This window comes from Lineus longissimus, chromosome 15 (assembly GCF_910592395.1).
Source record: "Lineus longissimus chromosome 15, tnLinLong1.2, whole genome shotgun sequence".
Taxonomy (NCBI): domain Eukaryota; kingdom Metazoa; phylum Nemertea; class Pilidiophora; order Heteronemertea; family Lineidae; genus Lineus; species Lineus longissimus.
In genome coordinates this window covers 13,963,389-13,984,307 of record NC_088322.1, presented here as the reverse complement: position 1 = coordinate 13,984,307, position 20,919 = coordinate 13,963,389, and the positions used below count along the sequence as shown (strand labels likewise).

Here is a 20,919-nt window from a genome sequence, read left to right as displayed (position 1 = left end):
AATTGTATATCCTACAAACAATTTTTTTTGGTATTTTTCTGAATTAACTCCGTTGAGTTTACCGATTTCTCCGCGATCTTCCGGTGGTGGTTGCTATCCCATTGGTTGAAATTAAGTTAAATCTTCATGGGAATTCGCTACATCATATGCCTAAGAAATTGGCCAATTATATTAATATTTTTATCAGAGAAATATCCGTCCTAAATAATGACAGAAAAGGGTGGTTTATTTCAATTTTGTGTCGACATGATCGAGGTCACGTGACATAAAAACAAAACAATCGCACACACCCGTCCAAAAAAGGCACTTTAAGAAAAACAAATACGTTTTTCCAGCTTAAAACCACACTGACGACTAAGTTATATTGGTCTACTGCCCAAATCTGAAGTATCAAATTGAATCACAAACTAGAACTAGCTCTATTTAGCTATAGTTGCGTGAAAAATTCGGGTGAGCGACGTACATTCTGTACCCTAGCGGCCAATAATTAAACTACTTTCAGCCGTCTGCTCCGGTCTCGTTAGAGAGTTTTTCCCAAATGTACGCGATGATGACGTGCCCCATTAACAGGACGTAACATCTATTTTAAAATGCGTTTCGAAAGTGAATGCATGAGGACAACCCATTTGTGTCGTATATCACTGGAAACGCCCGATTCCTGTGAATAAGGTCAATCACAATGTATTACATTACCAAAACAAAAATGTGTCGGAAGGAACTATATGGATGGTCCCATCGCACCCCCCCTCCAGCAGTATGACACAGAAGGGCTAGTTGACTGTTCACCGGGGGGGTTTGGGGGGAGCTTCCCCCCAACGCACTGGTAAAAACCTATGTCGACGGAGGGGGGTTTGGGGGGTGTCCCCCCATTGTAACAGCTGTAGTTGTTAGAGCTTGCACTTAACATATGCTCGTAGGGGGGTTCGGGGGAGCTCCCCCGACCTAAAGGGGGGCTCACTAAGTTCTTGACTTTACATATTACTGTTGTAACTGTCAGTATGACTGAGTATGAGTAGGTATTGCAAGATATTTTGACAAATTTTGTTTCGGAAACTTTTAGCTTGGTGAATAGTGTAGGCTGGGGGTCGAATCCAAAGCTTGATTTTTGATTTGTGACAACATTTTGGGGGCAAAGTAAAAGTGGTGCTGAAGTGATTTTGCTGAAACTGTAAGTAATGATTTCATTGTTATAGGGATTCTGTGATCTTTGCATGCCTCAAATCTAACAATGAGTTCCTGTTCCATGTTTTCATTGATTTGCAAGATAATAACTCACGACACAGTTCAAGCTCTTCACAAAATTAATCATTTCAATTTCAGACACGAAATGACAAGGAAGAGAATTTTAGTACCAACAATGATGAAATCCATACGGGTTTCGACACCAACTTAAAGTCACCCATTGTAATGATTGTCTGTCTTGATAGATAGTATATGGTTCGCGTTCATGCTCCTCTTAATCACTTTTTCAGACCATTTACCCGAAACCGTTCCAACTCTTGCTCACGTTTGAGCTCTGATGTCAGAGCCTTGGAGGGGGAGGGGGGGGATGACATTGCATTTCCTCAGTGTTGTGTGCCTAACTGAAAACAGTTAACCTACGTATTCACCCTTCTTCTTCTATGATCTTGCAACGTCTGTTTCAGAGAGCTCAGGGTGACATCATTCAAGACGAAGATGTGATTCCATCCCTCACAGTCACGGTAAGATATGCAAATTTTTGTTGACATCCCAGAAACAACTCTGGGGATGCTGTAAGGCTTAGCATGGAAACCACCAATCATTTGAGAGTGAACTAAGAAAAGCCAACTTTTCTATCACTTTAGACCAGTTTGAGGGGAGTAGTTGAGATACGGCCGGTACAGCACTCAGTCCAGAAAATTAAGCTCCGAGTCACTTTTGTGAAGCAAAGTTTGGAGTGTTTTGAGCTGAAAGAGGAATTTTGACTTTCTCCTGACTTCGCCTTACAGATTGGCTCTGGAGCTATAACTTCTGCACCAAATCATAATCTTAGGTCTCATTTTTCCTAAAGAGAAAGAACCTCCATCGATTCTGGTACAAGTGCTTGGACTCCAAGGGATTTTATACTCCATTTCAATACATCCATTCCCCTTCTTGTCCATTTGAATGCAGACTTGATATGATAGAAAATCTAACATTTACTCACCGTTATCATTGTCGCCGTCATCTCTTCAGGTGATGATAAAAGCCAAGGCGCACGTCTCCAATGTTGTCGTCAGCATCCATGTCCCCCCACCACTGACAGTCAATGAGAGCTCATTTACATTCAACACAATAAGTAAGTCATTCATTTCGGTGAAATATTCTCCATAAAATATTGATCAGTGTGAAATTATTAGGAAAGTTGCCAATTGCAAGCTGGAAAAAAGGTGAATGGATTAGCTATGTTTTCTTGCACTGAACTGATTTGTCAGTATTTCTGGGTGGTAATCAGGCCCAAACATTCATAGCAATGACGTTACCCCATGAATCATAGTGTCCGTCGTAAAGTGGGTTAGTCGAAAAGTCAGTCTGTTTTAGTCAAATGGTTTTGAAAACAATTCAGTCAGTTCTTTGGATATCTGATCGACTTCCTCAGACATTTATTTCAATGCATATATTTTTATTGACTGAGTTCGTCCATCCGTTTGCAGGTCCAAACACCCCGTGTGAAATCTCAGCGACTTTCTACATCAAAGACAACTATCTGCCAAGTGATCTGGTTGCCAAGGCAACTGCTACTTATCAGAACATGGCTGGTAAAGATTTCAAGAGCTCGAAATTCCAGCAGGCCATTCAGCGCTTCGAGAAATTCGATTGAGAAAGTTTATACATCCACCTTAAACATCAGGGAAAATTTTCTCAATCAGTTGTAGTAAAAGAAGTCAGTGAGAAGTTGACATCGTCTTCTTGCTGTCAGTCAGGTTGCCAATGAAGTCAGGGCTCGGGCTACCAAATTCACATGCAGCCAGGTGCTAAATTTGATGATGATGCCTTACAGTCTGTTCTTGTTCTCTTCATGATGTTAAACTGATGTGACATGTCATTGTTTGGTTTTATAAACCAAATTTGTTATCGGTCATGTGAAAAATAAACCAATGTTCCAATTGTCTCTGGCTCTGGCTTCCTCAAATCAAGTGTTGACATCATCAACAAAACTGTTTACATCTTAAACTTTTCATTTCTAAATGATGTTATTTCACTTTCAGGTGCGCCAAGAGTTTCACAGACAACGTTCCGTCTGCCTGCAAAACTTGTGATCAAGGCGTGTGCTCCGATCAAGAATGCCAACTACAAAGTGACCATTGATACAAATAAACCACCGGTCAACCTCAATGACCTGTTCCCAGGTAAGAATGGACCATGATTTGTCTGGTCACAGCAGACAACAAACCCCTGGGCTCGGCAGATGACTTTCCGTCTGCTTACAAACTTGTGACTTGGGTTATAAACGTCGATGATCTCTCCCCAGGTAAGAAAGATTGGATCATGTCCTGACCATGACCCGAATCAGCCACTGGTCGACCTCGGTGATCTTTTCCCTGTTGAGAATATACCAACATTCAATCTGACAGTGGGCTCAGGTTTTCAGATGACATCCCTTCTGCCTGCAAAGCTTGTGATTGGGGCATATGCATTGATTACATCACATTACATAACAATAACATAGGAAATAAAAACACTTTTCTATATTAATCACATTACAATTTATTTTTCAAAGTTTGACAGAGTTTCTTAATATAAACCATGACAATATTGAAAATGTTCCGCGTAATAAAAAAATATTGAAAGTCAGTGTTCAGTTGCTTAGAGGGTCATCCATTTAATACATAGGCTTATATGGATTGTATTTCTATTTCTGTTTGTGGGCATATATCGGCTGACAGATTGGCACAGCAGTATAAGAGTTCGATCCCTGTTCAGATCATGTCTGATGAGACAAAGAGGGTAACATTCCCATGTGCATAAGTGCAACATAGAATATTATTTCATATGATATTTCATTTAGCATGTTTAGCACAGGCATTATTGTTTATGGGTCATGTAAAACAATAGGCCTACTTGGGAACATTTATCTAATACAGTTTACACAAACAGCAGCAAAGTTATTGTTTTAATACAGGGGAATGAAATTTCATTGATTTTTTACGCAATTCCTATACTAGTCCATTCATAAATTTTATGTCAGATGAACACAAAAAATAATAACCTTAATATATTTCATCCAGATTGGTCTAGAAATAAACTGTACAGGGCGGACATCAGTGTGCACAAATGCATACAAAAAAATCGTTACTAAAGTAAAAAATCGTGTTTGGTTTTGAGGTGAAAACCAATAAAAACCAAACTTCAAAGAAATCTGACCAGTAATTCGCCCTCTAGAGCCCCAAATGATGCGGACATAACATTTACCAATGGACTATAATAATGGTGCCTTTTCTGCAGCACCTGTCACTTATGATAACCAGGATCTGTATCAAGGCACGAAAGCTTTATTGTGAACAGGTCTCCACAAAGACTTCCTAGCTTATCAATATCATAACTCAAACGGCATAAGAATTTATCACATATATGATAATTCAAACAGCATAAAATCATTGTTTACACTTGTAATAGGGAATGACATTACGTGGATCATATGCTCTATATTTCAAACAGCCCATGGCAAAACCAATTCATTTCCCCGCTGTGGTGGCAAGTCTACAAACTTTACACGCGTCAAAATATCATTACACAAAAAGATCATCATCATCATCATTTACATTTAATGTAACAAAACATGAAATTATTGATCATTCATTGGTTTCTTACAAAACATTATATGGAAATATTTATCATACAGTGGTATGATTACTCAAACAGTTGAAGCTTCATCATTTATATCAGTCTAACACAACACAATATGGAATATTTATCATACACTGGTATGATTACTCAAACAGTTGATGCTTCATCATTTATATCAGTCTAACACAACATAACATGAAATATTTATCATACACTGGTATGATAACTCAAACAGTTGATGCTTCATCATTTATATCAGTCTAACACAACATAACATGAAATATTTATCATACACTGGTATGATTACTCAAACAGTTGATGCTTCATCATTTATATCAGTCTAACACAACATAACATGAAATATTTATCATACACTATGATTACTCAAACAGTTGATTGATGCTTCATCATTTGTATCAGTCTAACACAACATGACATGGAATATTTATCATACACTATGATTACTCAAACAGTTGAAGCTTCATCATTTGTATCAGTCTAACACAACATAACATGGAATATTTATCATGCACTATGATTACTCAAACAGTTGAAGCTTCATCATTTGTATCAGTCTAACACAACATAACATGAAATATTTATCATACACTGGTATGATTACTCAAACAGTTGATGCTTCATCATTTGTATCAGTCTAACACAACATAACATGAAATATTTATCATACACTGGTAGGATTACTCAAACAGTTGATGCTTCATCATTTGTATCAGTCTAACACAACATAACATGGAATATTTATCATGCACTATGATTACTCAAACAGTTGAAGCTTCATCATTTGTATCAGTCTAACACAACATAACATGAAATATTTATCATACACTGGTATGATTACTCAAACAGTTGATGCTTCATCATTTGTATCAGTCTAACACAACATGACATGGAATATTTATCATACACTATGATTACTCAAACAGTTGAAGCTTCATCATTTGTATCAGTCTAACACAACATAACATGAAATATTTTTCATACACTGGTAGGATTACTCAAACAGTTGAAGCTTCATCATTTGTATCAGTCTAACACAACATAACATGAAATATTTATCATACACTGGTATGATTACTCAAACAGTTGATGCTTCATCATTTGTATCAGTCTAACACCACATAACATGAAATATTTATCATACACTGGTATGATTACTCAAACAGTTGATGCTTCATCATTTGTATCAGTCTAACACAACATAACATGAAATATTTATCATACACTGGTATGATTACTCAAACAGTTGATGCTTCATCATTTATATCAGTCTAACACAACATGATATGGAACATTTATCATACACTGGTATGATTACTCAAACAGTTGAAGCTTCATCATTTATATCAGTCTAACACAACATAATATGGAATATTTATCATACACTGGTATGATTACTCAAACAGTTGAAGCTTCATCATTTATATAAGTCTAACACAACATAATATGGAATATTTATCATACACCGGTATGATTACTCAAACAGTTGAAGCTTCATCATTTATATCAGTCTAACACAACGTAATATGGAATATTTATCATACACTGGTATGATTTCTCCAACAGTAGAAGCATCATCATTTATATCAGTCTAACACAACATAACATGAAATATTTATCATACACTGGTATGATTACTCAAACAGTTGAAGCTTCATCATTTGTATCAGTCTAACACAACATAATATGAAATATTTATCATACACTGGTATGATTACTCAAACAGTTGAAGCTTCATCATTTGTATCAGTCTAACACAACATAACATGAAATATTTATCATACACTGGTATGATTACTCAAACAGTTGAAGCTTCATCATTTGTATCAGTCTAACACAACATAACATGAAATATTTATCATACACTGGTATGATTACTCAAACAGTTGATGCTTCATCATTTGTATCAGTCTAACACAACATAACATGAAATATTTATCATACACTGGTATGATTACTCAAACAGTTGAAGCTTCATCATTTGTATCAGTCTAACACAACATAGCATGAAATATTCATCATACACTGGTATGATTACTCAAACAGTTGAAGCTTCATCATTTATATCAGTCTAACACAACATAACATGAAATATTTATCATACACTGGTATGATTACTCAAACAGTTGATGCTTCATCATTTATATCAGTCTAACACAACATAATATGGAATATTTATCATACAGTGGTATGATTACTCAAACAGTTGAAGCTTCATCATTTATATCAGTCTAACACCACATAACATGAAATATTTATCATACACTGGTATGATTACTCAAACAGTTGATGCTTCATCATTTGTATCAGTCTAACACAACATAACATGAAATATTTATCATACACTGGTATGATTACTCAAACAGTTGATGCTTCATCATTTATATCAGTCTAACACAACATGATATGGAACATTTATCATACACTGGTATGATTACTCAAACAGTTGAAGCTTCATCATTTATATCAGTCTAACACAACATAATATGGAATATTTATCATACACTGGTATGATTACTCAAACAGTTGAAGCTTCATCATTTATATAAGTCTAACACAACATAATATGGAATATTTATCATACACCGGTATGATTACTCAAACAGTTGAAGCTTCATCATTTATATCAGTCTAACACAACGTAATATGGAATATTTATCATACACTGGTATGATTTCTCCAACAGTAGAAGCATCATCATTTATATCAGTCTAACACAACATAACATGAAATATTTATCATACACTGGTATGATTACTCAAACAGTTGAAGCTTCATCATTTGTATCAGTCTAACACAACATAATATGAAATATTTATCATACACTGGTATGATTACTCAAACAGTTGAAGCTTCATCATTTGTATCAGTCTAACACAACATAACATGAAATATTTATCATACACTGGTATGATTACTCAAACAGTTGAAGCTTCATCATTTGTATCAGTCTAACACAACATAACATGAAATATTTATCATACACTGGTATGATTACTCAAACAGTTGAAGCTTCATCATTTGTATCAGTCTAACACAACATAACATGAAATATTTATCATACACTGGTATGATTACTCAAACAGTTGAAGCTTCATCATTTGTATCAGTCTAACACAACATAGCATGAAATATTCATCATACACTGGTATGATTACTCAAACAGTTGAAGCTTCATCATTTATATCAGTCTAACACAACATAACATGAAATATTTATCATACACTGGTATGATTACTCAAACAGTTGATGCTTCATCATTTATATCAGTCTAACACAACATAATATGGAATATTTATCATACAGTGGTATGATTACTCAAACAGTTGAAGCTTCATCATTTATATCAGTCTAACACAACATAACATGAAATATTTATCATACACTGGTATGATTACTCAAACAGTTGAAGCTTCATCATTTGTATCAGTCTAACACAACATAATATGAAATATTTATCATACACTGGTATGATTACTCAAACAGTTGAAGCTTCATCATTTGTATCAGTCTAACACAACATAATATGAAATATTTATCATACACTGGTATGATTTCCCCAACAGTAGAAGCATCATAATTTATATCAGTCTAACATTTATCATACATTTATAATTACAGAAAAATTGGAAGCAGCATCATTAGCATTTAACATAACATACATGAAATTATTTGTCACTCATTTCTATTATTACTCAACGAGTTGAAACACCATTGACATCTAACATATCATTAGAGAGGGTGCTATTTATAGGCTAAAATAATTGCACAAGAAAGGAAGCATCATTTACATTTAGGTTAAGTTCCACTTAACATTGAATCTAATGGGCTGATATGAATGCAATGCCACCACGTTTAATAAATTCACACCAAGTTTGTAATTTGCTTAGTTTCGAACAGTTGGTCGAGGACTCCTATAGAATATTCCTCGTTACTAGCATTGGATTCCTACTTTCTGTTACAAGCAAAAGACACTGATATACAGTAGAACCTCCCTTAGCGGACACCTCTCTATTAAGGACAACCTCTCTATTAAGGACACTAGTTTTGGTCCCAAATTGGTTCTTTCCATTCAATTTGACCTCTCTAATCAGGACACCTCTCTATTAAGGACAACACTTGTCAGTCCCGAGGGTGTCCTTAGTAGAGAGGTTCTACTGTACTCAGGTATCATAAACCTACTGTGCTCAAATATCGTGTCATGATATGGTAATGATGTCAAGATAACCTCAAAAGCATTTGGGATGGAGCCCACAGCTTGACACAGACAGCAAAGTCCCAATTTTGATTGTACTGAGTGAACATGTACACTCTGTTGTCACCATTAGACTAAGTTTGCGCATTTGGCAAATTTCAAGTGTCTAATTATTTGTGGCACCCTCTCGGCTGTATGAAGGGTGCAAACATGTTGCTAGTGGATTGGCTGAAATGCACCTTGCGATGTGAAGCGGTTTGCTGCGATTTCCTTACTGCTTCCCATAATACTGATGATTAAAAAAAAAGTGTCCAAAATATTGCCACAGTGTTGGTACACTTGCAGTAACACTTGTGATAAGATGATTTGATCTGTAAGATATCCGCACTATTTCGTCTTCACAGAAATAGTTCTGACGCTAGCACAGGTTGAAATGTTGTTTCATGTTGTACAATGCTTAGATTAAATTGGGTCAATCATCATCTTCTTACACTTGGGTAAGACGCTCTAAGTGTATAAATACCAAGAGTAATGGGTTGGATATATTCGATAGTTAATAAGATCTTCTTCATACAGCAGTGGTTGGAAGCTCTGATCAGCTGATGTACAGTGTAGAGTACAAGTTTGCACATTTTACCTGTTCTAATCTGCTATTAACTGGGGGGCAAGTAAAGCTGGAACCTCTGACTTGACCTCTGTAGGCCAATATGAGTTACTATGTACCTGTTCCATATGCCCTCGGATGCAGTTTTGAATGGATTGAGTCCTTCTGATGTCAAGGTATACCTCTGTACAGATACCCTCAAAATGTAAATATACTCTCTTTGTAGTAAAACATCCAATTTGACAGGCTCCAGTCATCATGGTCATTCTGTCTTCCTATCTGAAAATGGCCCTAAACCTTCTTTTTGCAAGTTGCTCCTCTTTTAAATCCAAGTCTTTAACTGATGAGTAATCTCTTTCATACAAACACCTTACAAATTCTGTCATTTTCGTTGCTGCCAGAATGCTACGTTCCTTACTCAACCTGGATCCTTCCAGCACATTCACTGGTGTTTCCCATGGATATTTTTGAAAGAATGATGGTAGGTTGCCCCTTTGGAGGCATTTCTCTAGATATTCATAGACTATCAGCACCATTTTGCCAAGTGACATCTTTGAATATCTAAACACTTTTATCAAATGCATAAATGAAGTTTTCAGTCTGTAGCTGGTGATGTACTCGCCCATTGGAACTGTCTCATCTTTGTCATTCTTCATCTTGAATCCACAAACCTCAGGTTTTCGTAGGCTCTTTGCTGTTATGAACACATCCATCAAGTGTTGGTCCAAGTTGAGTAGGAGCTCAACCTCCTGCGTTGGATGGGATATGCGACCAAGTTGGTTCAGTTCCTCTGTGGTGAAAGTTTTAGAGATGGTGCTCTCTTTGTGTGGTATTTTTGGAACAATAAAGCTTTTCCACGACTTGTGGCTGTCATCCTTGATTTCAATAGCAGGGACGAAATCTATTGAAACTGCCAAATCCTTGAACATACTGTCACTATATAACCAGATCCAGGTTGTACAAGTTGTGTGATCAGGGTGTCGCACTGGAGGCAATGGCATCTGAAACTGGGGTTCATGATCAGTTCTTTGATGCTCACCTTCCTTTTGACGCTGATGTTCACTCCAGTAGATCATCAGTCTATTCCACAGCCATATACCATATGGTGTATTGTCTATGTTCAGTTGTGTAGTCTTTTTTGTATCTCTTTCCATCTCTCCATAGCCCTCACTATTCAGTTTTTGGTAATAAACTGAATATAGTTTGACCATGAAATCTAGTTCATCTGGAAGTCCAACTTTTGAACCTTCAAAGGAACTTCCACAACCAATGACTTCAACATTACCAGACTCTGGTATAGCTTCACGGATCACCTCCTCAACTTTTGATTTGATTTGTTTTGCAAAAGTAGTCAGATCAAAACCTGAAATTCTCTTGACAGAGCCAATACCACACTGTTTTGATACCTCTAAGAGATTTGTTTCACTCTTGTGGCATGAGAGGTCAGTGTCTTTGTAGATAATTTTGATAACTGGAGATTGATTGCCAAACAGTTTCCATATCAAAGTGTTTTCCTCAAATTTGTACAGATAGTCCATTGGCTTCTTTCCCTTATTGTCCTTGCTATAATTGATTTGAGAATCTGGCTGATTATTGAGAAGTAGTTTTACTACTTCATCTCTTCTGTAGATCACAGCATAGTGTAGGCAATTCCGTCCTTGTTTGTCTCCTACATGAGGAAGCAAGTCCTTTTGAATTTGAGTGATTGTTTCTATCGATTTGCAATGTCCATAGATTGCTGCAATATGCAAAACAGACCTCTCTGCAGTATCCAGTGCTCCAAAATCGGCCTTGAGAAGGTTACGGATTATGTCTTCATTTCCTATTATTGTTGCATAATGAAGACAGGTCATGCTGAAGATGTCACAGGCATTCACATTTATTCCACGATATCGGAGCAAGACTGACATGTGTTTAGTGAGCCCAAGGGTTGCAGCGACATGAAGCATTGTCCTGTCGTAACTTCCAGGAGCATTGACAGTTTTCTCCTTCTTCTGCCTTGGCTCATGTGTATCATGTGAATCATCTGTATCCTCAAGAACATACAATAAGCTCTCACTGACACTCGCTAATCCAATGTGTAGGTTACTTAGACCTCTTTGATCTGAGACATCAATTTCTGTCCCACATCTAATCAGTTCATCAAATATTTCTTTGTTTTGTGTTGCGAGACTAAGAAGCTTGAGACCTCCGCTATCTGTAGCATTGACATCAGCCTTGTTTTCTATCAATAATCTGACTACATCAATGTTACCTCTCTGTAACGCATACGAGAGTGGACTTCTCCCTTCATTGTCTGTAGCATCGACATCAGCCTTGTTTTCTATCAATAATCTGACTACATCAATGTAATCTCCCAATGCCGCATACCAGAGTGGACTTCTGCCTTCATTGTCTGTAGCATGGACATCACCCTTGTTTTTTATCAATAATCTGACTACATCAATGTTACTTTCCTCTGCCGCATACGAGAGTGGACTTCTGCCTTCATTGTCTGTAGCATGGACATCAGCCTTGTTTTTTATCAATAATCTGACTACATCAATGTGACCACTCGCTGCCGCATACAAGAGTGGACTTCTGCCTTTATTGTCTGTAGCATGGACATCAGCCTTGTTTTTTATCAATAATCTGACTACATCAATGCGACCGTCCTCTGCCGCATACGAGAGTGGACTTCTGCCTTTATTGTCTGTAGCATGGACATCAGCCTTGTTTTTTATCAATAATCTGACTACATCAATGCGACCGTCCTCTGCCGCATACGAGAGTGGACTTCTGCCTTTATTGTCTGTAGCATGGACATCAGCCTTGTTTTTTATCAATAATCTGACTACATCAATGTGACCACTCGCTGCCGCATACAAGAGTGGACTTCTGCCTTCATTGTCTGTAGCATGGACATCAGCCTTGTTTTCTATCAATAATCTGACTACATCAATGTGACCGTCCTCTGCCGCATACGAGAGTGGACTTCTGCCTTCATTGTCTGTAGCATGGACATCAGCCTTGTTTTTTATCAATAATCTGACTACATCAATGTGACCACTCGCTGGCGCATACAAGAGTGGACTTCTGCCTTTATTGTCTGTAGCATGGACATCAGCCTTGTTTTTTATCAATAATCTGACTACATCAATGTCACCTCTCAGTACCGCATACGAGAGTGGACTTCTGCCTTTATTGTCTGTAGCATGGACATCAGCCTTGTTTTTTATCAATAATCTGACTACATCAATGTGACCACTCGCTGCCGCATACAAGAGTGGACTTCTGCCTTCATTGTCTGTAGCATGGACATCAGCCTTGTTTTCTATCAATAATCTGACTACATCAATGTGACCGTCCTCTGCCGCATACGAGAGTGGACTTCTGCCTTCATTGTCTGTTGCATGGACATCAGCCTTGTTTTCTATCAATAATCTGACTACATCAATGTGACCGTCCTCTGCCGCATACGAGAGTGGACTTCTGCCTTCATTGTCTGTTGCATGGACATCAGCCTTGTTTTCTATCAATAATCTGACTACATCAATGTTACCTCTCCTTGCCGCATACGAGAGTGGACTTCTGCCTTTATTGTCTGTAGCATCGACATCAGCCTTGTTTTTTATCAATAATCTGACTACATCAATGTTACCTCCCTGTACCACATACGAGAGTGGACTTCTGCCTACTTTGTCTGCAGCATTGACATCAGCGTTGTTTTCTATCAATAATCTGACTACATCAATGTAACCTCTCTGTAACGCATACGAGAGTGGACTTCGGCCTTCATCGTCTGTAGCATGGACATCAGCCTTGTTTTGGATCAATAATCTGACTACATCAATGTCACCTCTCAGTACCGCATACCAGAGTGGACTTCTGCCTTCATTGTCTGTAGCATTGACATCAGCCTTGTTTTGGATCAATAATCTAACAATGTCTGTGTCATCAGCAATATGAAGTGCAGTTTCATCACCTGTACTCCTGACATTCACATCAGACTGGTGCTCAAAAAATAACTTCAGAAGTTCAATGGAAGGTATCTTAGCTGCTGTGTGCCAAGGAGATTTACCACCAATATCCTTGATGTTGACATCAGCACCATTATTTAACAACACTCTAACGACATCAAGCAGAATCAGTTTTTGCCTATCATTGTATAATGAATAAAAATCATACTGTGCTAGCAAATATCCTAACGCAGTTGTACCATATACCGGTACACCCTGTTCATTAACATTGGCATGATGCTCTACTAATTCTATTACGATTGCTTTCTTTGCATCTTGAGTTCTAGCCCGGTCTTGGTCTCTTAGTGCTTGAATAAGGTTTTCAATAGCTTTTTGCACAAGTAGCCTACCATCTTTGTCTTTCTGGTTTACATCTCCACCAGCGGTGATTGCGTGTTTAACACCTTTCAAGTTTCCCTTATCTACTGCATCCAACAGTCGTTGGTCGGCTGTTTTTGCTTGTCTCCCCCCCATCATCAAACCACTATAGTTCTTGTATCAACCGGTTGGTCTGTGACTATTCCTGTAATGAGTGAACAACCTGATAGTGAGTAATTCTCCGTCTTAAAAAAACTGAGAAAGGAAGAAGAGGAGAGGCTGGCCAAGACCATGGTGCAATGCACCATTATGATTGCTTTGATTGGCGTCAGGCAAATTACAGCCATATATTGAATACTCTCAGACTCCTAGAGAGAATGGAACCTTTTATTTCCCTTAACTGGAAACAGAGGTGATGAGCCTACTCAAAAAAGACTTGACCTACTGTACGGGAGTGCCATCCAAATTTCAGCCACATACTGCAGGATTTCTTGACTTCCCTGCCATGACTAAAGAGTTGGCCAGAGGCAGTAGAGCTAAAGACCAAGCTGTGGGGATCGCTGGATGAACCTCCTCGAGTATTATGGCCAATATTTAACGCTGAAAAGAAACAAAGGCACCATCCCTGACTGTCAGATAGTAGAACTAATAATAAGATGGCGTGTGCTCTGCAGAGAAGGTATTAGTTTACATATGGGCACTGGTGATCTCCCATCTCTATGGTTTTTTCAGACTGCCACAGGGGTCACCACTGTCAGCAATCCAAAGATCATCTTCAGTTACAGGGTTTTGTACACGAATCAAATTTGTGTACATTGCGTGTACATTGTGTTCACATAGTTTATTGCAAATAACTTTTTTCACATAATTTCAAGCATAACCAGCTTTGGTGACCTTGTCACACCTCTTGGCAAAACTTTGGTTTTACTGTAACAGTTGGAGAAAAATTCTTACCTTTTTCTTAGGATCCTTTGAGATGGTGTCGTGTGTCTCTATTCACTAGATATGGAAGGTATATTCTAATGTCATCAAGTGCCTTGAGTTTTGATATGAAAACTTATATTTCATAGCGTTATGCTTCAAAATGTGCATACATGTTGCCAACTCTCCATGGAAGATCCATTGAAAAGTATTTGTTTTGCATAGCTTCCTCAAATGTGACCAAAGAAAGTGATTTAACTTTTAACACTGGTATGTTGGACTACGCCTTGAACTCCTTCCTGTTTGCACATGAGGCTGAGATAGCAAATGCGTTATTTCCATCCATTGGCGAATCTGCATGCTTGTATATCAGATAAGTCACACACCGAAGAATTTGTATACTCAACCAATGTTTCTGTTGATAAATCCGGTTATTGTGTGCTTATCAAGGCACAAACTACCAGAACAAAATCCAACTAAAGGCAAACCTGTTCTATTATTACACCTAACTTGATGTCAGCTGTAGTCGGTTTTGCTAGTACGCCCTGGCTACGCCCGTCTTAAATATTTGTCGTGATCTGGTTGTAGTTATGATACCGAATCTAGAACTAAACCAACCTAAAAAGGCAATCTTTTAGGAACAACCATTGTAAGCTGGGTAGTTGTTTTGAATAATGAGCCTTATCAAGTCAATATTGTCAGTGATAACAAGTTTGAGATTTGTCCCATGGCCTAGAGTGATATCATAGTTATTTTTTTTATCTTATGACCACTCATTTCTGGACATAGTTTACTGCTGTGTCTATTTATTACTCTTAGACAACTGGAGGTCAAAAAAAGTGTATGGTGCCAGTGAACCAGTTTAAATTCAATTCGCACAAGAAATTAGTTGTGTTAAAAGTAACAACAACGTGTATTGATTTGTACTTTCAGATCTTCTTGGTGACTATGCTGATGGTCCCGGCAATGCCTTGGGGTTCCAGTACTATGGGGGTCCTGTGGTCACAATGTTGGCATCAAAGACATCACGTAAGATCTGTGAATAATAATATGTAGGCCATGACATTTCCATTTCCACTCCAATGCAGGATAATGGAATTTCCCACCAGTTGTGATTATATTCGTCTCCTGATGATATGGGGTCTTCAGTAAAAACATTGGAATTCAAATTAAACTCGTTTAGATTGCCTTTTTGAGCCAAAACAGAAATGAAAAAGCAACAGTAAGACTGAAGCGATGTTCAGATGATTCTGCTGTGATCTTTCAAACTTTCCTGTGCAATAACCTGCAATCAACAGAACAGTCATAAAGTTCTCCCCAAAACTGTCATCAAATCATCAACTTTTCTGTTCTCAGAGCGCTACCGTCTTCAGTGTGACAGCTTCGAACCAATGTGGCTCCTCGCCAACGAGCTCGTCAACCGACTGAGCGGTTACTTTAAGGGTAAAAACCAAGATGGATTCCAGGCATCCTTTAGCGGTGCACTGCCGCTGCATGAATATTTTGAGGTCCTGGAGCAACATTTTGAAGTAAGTGATAAATTTGGAGGAGGGATAGATTTGTGCCTATCAAGAGAAACATGTGTATTTCTACAGTTTTAACAAATGTATGCTCCTTCACGTGCTCTCAAGCACTGTGCATTCATACTCGGTTAAAAAATCAGTCGCTTCACCAATCTACAGTGCACCTAGAGGACTTTGACAGTTTTATAAGAGTTTCTATTTTGTATTCTTACTTGTAGGTGCGTTCAAATCAAAATAAGTACAAGGACCTTCTTGCCCAGAGGGCATCCCAGTTCCGTGCCATTCAACGCAGACTGCTGACCAGATTCAAAGATAAAACGCCTACACCGTTGTCGAATTTGGATACATTACTGGATGGTACTTACAGACAGGTAAAAATGGGTGTGATGCTTCTGGTCTCTTGCTCAGAATCTGTGGGTGGTAGGTTCAAGCCTCCATTTCTTGGCCACTTTGTTGCTCGAGGGTAAACTCTTGTATCTCTGCAGCCCCTCCATTCCCCAGCATTCCTTTGCGCTGACCTATGCCAGCGACAGTCAGGGCTGCCAACCTAGGATTTTTCTGGATCTACAGAAAGTTTGCTTCAAAAATCCATTCGAAATAATGAAGGTCACTTGCAAAATACTGAAAAGTACTGATAGGCTAGTTTTGTTTTTTAAAATCTTGCTAATCCACTGCAGGCAGTTTTGGCATCTATCTCTGAACAGTTGTCTTGAGGTACTTGTGACTTCAATTGTAACATCAAGTCTGTCCAATTGGACTTGAAAATGTACTTACCAATGTATGAGAACTAAATAGTTTTGTGATCTGTCTGTTTTTTCAGCTCCTAGCCCTCGCAGATGCCGCAGAGGAAAACGTGCGTAACCTTGCCAGGGTCTCGAGCTCTCTCAGTGCTGCCACCTACCTTCTTAATCTACTGATACTATTGTGGACCAACATGTCCGATAAGGAGTTCTACGTGCTGCAGAGCAGTCTGTGTCCGCAGGTTAACGATTCTGAAGACCAGGTATGCGTCCTTAACTCTCACTACTGCGGATTTGGGAGTGTTCCGTTCCCCTGGGCACACCAGGTATACATGTCGACCAGGTGGCCTGGATCCCAATTCCGCTTAGGAAAAGTTGCATTGTAAAGTTTCTAGCACGAGAAAACTTGAGGAAAATTTTGCAGAATGGATCACTTTGTGCCAGTAGTATGTAGTGCAAGTACCTGGTTTATACCGGCATGGTAGAGTTAATCTAACCTACTCTAAACTTGATTGTTCTCAAGGGCTGGGAAGAGATGGTCGACTGTGCGATCACACATCTGCTGCGGACCTGCCTCGCCAAGAACTCCAAAGACCAAGCCATCAATCCATCCCCTCTCACCCCGCCGAAAGATACGCAAAAACTTAAGAAGCATATCGCGCTACTCTGTGATAAACTTAGCAAGGGTGCCAAGCTGGTCATTGAAGGCCTTCCGCAGGACATCGGTAAGTGTTAAGTTGTACGAGGGATACGCCATTCGTGGTTATTGACGGCTCAAGAAAATAGACATGAAGTGGTATACTATGCTGTGGTGCAGTTATCATGCTAGCGAATTTGCTGAAACTTGATGTTTATAGTATTCATAAAGAAATGAAAAATCTATTGCGGGGCAACCACGATGAAGTTTGTTATCATTTTGTTACAGACACCAGCCTACCTGGGCCGGCTCCGATCCTCCAAGCGGACAAAAACCTGCCGAGGAAGAAGAAAACCCAACCGATGCTATCAGACGACATCGTTGACGATGGCACAAACTTGGGCGAAGCGGCCGTCCCGATCGGAAGCAAATTTGGCGAAATAAAAAGTCCACGGAATAAGAAGCCAAAGAAGAAAAAACCAGCGGAGGAGGAGGAGGTTTCACCGCTTGCAGGGCCAAGTGATGGGTTATTAGATCTTGGAAACCTGCCTCCGATACCTGGTGGCAACCGGCTTGGAGATGGTTAGTGCTTTTCTTTCTACCAGGTGCTCATCCTTGGTGCCAAATTAACCCCGCACCTCATTGCTGTATAGTTATACACAGATGCTCTTTGGCCAATTTTGAAAGTTCATGTAGTAAAAAATGAATTATCAAATTTGCCTCAGATCTACAGTTTGAAAACTACTGAAATGAAAATCAAGCCTAAAGGTTGATTGGGTGGCATTAAAGATATTTTTTATTCAATTTTTCAAAAAGACTTTCCTTGCAGCTTGTATTTCCAACACAGTAAACTTTGAAAAACTAAATAACATCCTATCATTTTCCCCAGGATTCCGAGAACTACAAAAACAGCAGAAGATCCGAAATAACGTGCCGGACCTGGATGACTTGAATTCTGAACAGCCCCCGCCGTATCAGAGCTCACCACCGCCGTACGAAGACGAAAATACGTTAATAAATGGCAGTGGCCATGGGACAGGAGAGAAACTGTACTCTTTATAGAAATGAGGGGGTTGATTTGAATGTTACAAGCTGACGGCCACCGTTTGGAGGGCAGTTGCTGCAATGGGACAGGTGAAAAACTTTACTCTACTAACAAAAGGGGAGGCGCCTGAAAGTAGGTCTCCACAGTAACCTGGGTGGTTTTGTACCTTTGGGGGGTACACAAACGCAAGTGTTAAAAACAACATCCAGTTTCTTTCCCTGCCCATGATGTGTCAGCTTTAAGCTTTGTGACAGGACGTTTTCACCTTGAAATTTGTCAAACCTTTTTGCAGTGTTTATACCCATGACAGTGCTTTGCTTTAATGATGTTTTAAAAAGAGATTCCAATGCTTATTCCGTCCAGTTATTCATCCATTCATCATAAAGTTAGGCCTTGTCTGCTCATCCTGGTACAGATATTAGGCTCTTACAGATATCTGTCGGCAGTGAAATGAACCTCCCAAGGCTTGAGAGTGTTGCAGTGCCATTCAGATTCTGTTTCTGATCGCCACTGGGTGTCCGGGACTACGCTAATGTGTATAAACAATTCCTCATTCAGTGCTCAATTCTTGAAACATTTAAACTTCAACAGAATGTTTTGTTGAATAGGCTGATTCAGGGCTGATATGAAAATATCTGTGAAGGCCCTGAATTAGCATGTTGAACTTCAATATGCTGCTGAGGCTAAGGGCCCATACTTTTAGTCTGTACCGGGTTGGCTTATGATAGGGAGGAGCACTTTTGTGGAGACGTGTACATGTTTTTGCATACCAGGGGTCCTAAAAATCAGAAAAAACTGTGTACCTTACTTGAAGTAGCGATACTCCAAGTATTCCTAAATACATTTCTTTGTCTTCATTTTTCATGACTTAGTAGAGGCCTTTGTTCTTCTGTGTCCATTCTTCTGTAAGTTTTTGTACATTCTTGTTAGGCTGATATACATTCTGACATACATTCTTCATACATACTTCTGTACGAGACAGTCAGTGCAGTTTCAGTGGTGTAACGCCTGCTCTTCTGACGTATGAAAACTCAGTCTTATTGGGTAAGAGATGTATCAAGTTCATAGGAGGCCATTACTTGAATCGCGTTGTTCTTAATACTATGCTTGTACATTACCGTTAGAGCACATCTGTTGGATTCTTGTTGTTTATAATGTGATTGTGAATATGTTGTTAGGTAACTATAGTGACATCCATCTGCTAAAGGGACAATGATTTAAAAAGGGCTGTACTTAATTATATGAAAAAACTATGTTAGTCTTCTGTTTCAGCGATTTGGAAGATATCCACTTTTAGAAATAAGTTCCGTCCTCAAAAGACAGTTCCCTCTCAAATAGTTTTATTTTGACAATCTTTATTTGTGGATAAACTTCTTGTGAAATCTGTTTGATTGTGTGGTTGAGTAAAGAAGATGTGCTACATTAGTCTATCATGTACTGTTTACATGTAGATTTGGGTTAGTATGTTATCAACTACAATATAGGTTATCATCTGACTTAACGGTATTTGGTCTTAGCAGTGCAGTTTACTGAGAAAACTGTCCACATCTATTCAAAACGCGCACTCTGTGAAAAATTATGTACCGGTATCTACACAATGTCCTGTGAATAAAATTGATCTTGGAATAAGATGTAATGTCTTTGTGTGATAATTATGATGCACTCAAGACAGCATAAGGACCCTGCTAAACATTTGGAGAAGCCATTGGCCTTGAAGGTGTTCTTGATACAGTCGATGATACTGTCAAGAAAAGCATATTGGGATGTACTGTATCAGGTACTACAACCTGCAGATACATGAGTGGCCTCAATGGCAAGTAGGATCCTAATGCTGATGTCTCTGGTTCCTGAGGTACCTCAGTCAGGGTTGGCTCTGTGAATTTTTTCCTCCTAGCCACTTTTTAGCCAAGTGGCTGTCACTTTTTGTCATATTGAGTCAGCTCTAGCCATTGCCCATCGATGGTCCATCTTGGGGCCGTCCCAGCCCACAGTAACATGTGCGAGAATGGCAGACCGCCAGTACTGAGACTAGCAAATCAACGAACGATTCGAGGAACCTGTGATGGGTTGTACTGGTACGGGTGTTGGCAATTGAGTATTTCTTTGAACACCCACTGTCACTACCCCGAGAC

At 38.8% G+C, this 20,919-nt stretch overlaps 1 protein-coding gene across 1 annotated transcript; it reads left to right on the top strand.

The window, feature by feature from the left end:
• The first annotated feature begins 650 nt into the window (after nucleotides 1-650).
• On the top strand, nucleotides 651-20,418 carry LOC135499529 (protein PTHB1-like). The gene is made up of 12 exons (XM_064790339.1): nucleotides 651-669; nucleotides 1,647-1,703; nucleotides 2,197-2,299; nucleotides 2,655-2,759; nucleotides 3,210-3,350; nucleotides 15,776-15,871; nucleotides 16,199-16,371; nucleotides 16,584-16,736; nucleotides 17,186-17,368; nucleotides 17,629-17,830; nucleotides 18,031-18,324; nucleotides 18,632-20,418. Exons 3-12 carry the CDS (start codon nucleotides 2,200-2,202, stop codon nucleotides 18,802-18,804), a joined length of 1,620 nt encoding a protein of 539 aa, XP_064646409.1. The 5' UTR covers nucleotides 651-669; nucleotides 1,647-1,703; nucleotides 2,197-2,199; the 3' UTR covers nucleotides 18,805-20,418.
• Nucleotides 20,419-20,919: the final 501 nt, after the last annotated feature.

What these genes read in the sequence shown, in the direction of transcription:
- LOC135499529 (XM_064790339.1), top strand. Translation starts at nt 2,200, where the DNA reads ATGATAAAAGCCAAGGCGCACGTCTCCAATGTTGTCGTCAGCATCCAT. An exon ending in GTTGGCATCAAAGACATCAC is followed by an intron (nt 15,872 to 16,198) that starts GTAAGATCTGTG and finishes TTCTGTTCTCAG; the next exon opens with AGCGCTACCGTCTTCAGTGT. An exon ending in TTAACGATTCTGAAGACCAG is followed by an intron (nt 17,369 to 17,628) that starts GTATGCGTCCTT and finishes ATTGTTCTCAAG; the next exon opens with GGCTGGGAAGAGATGGTCGA.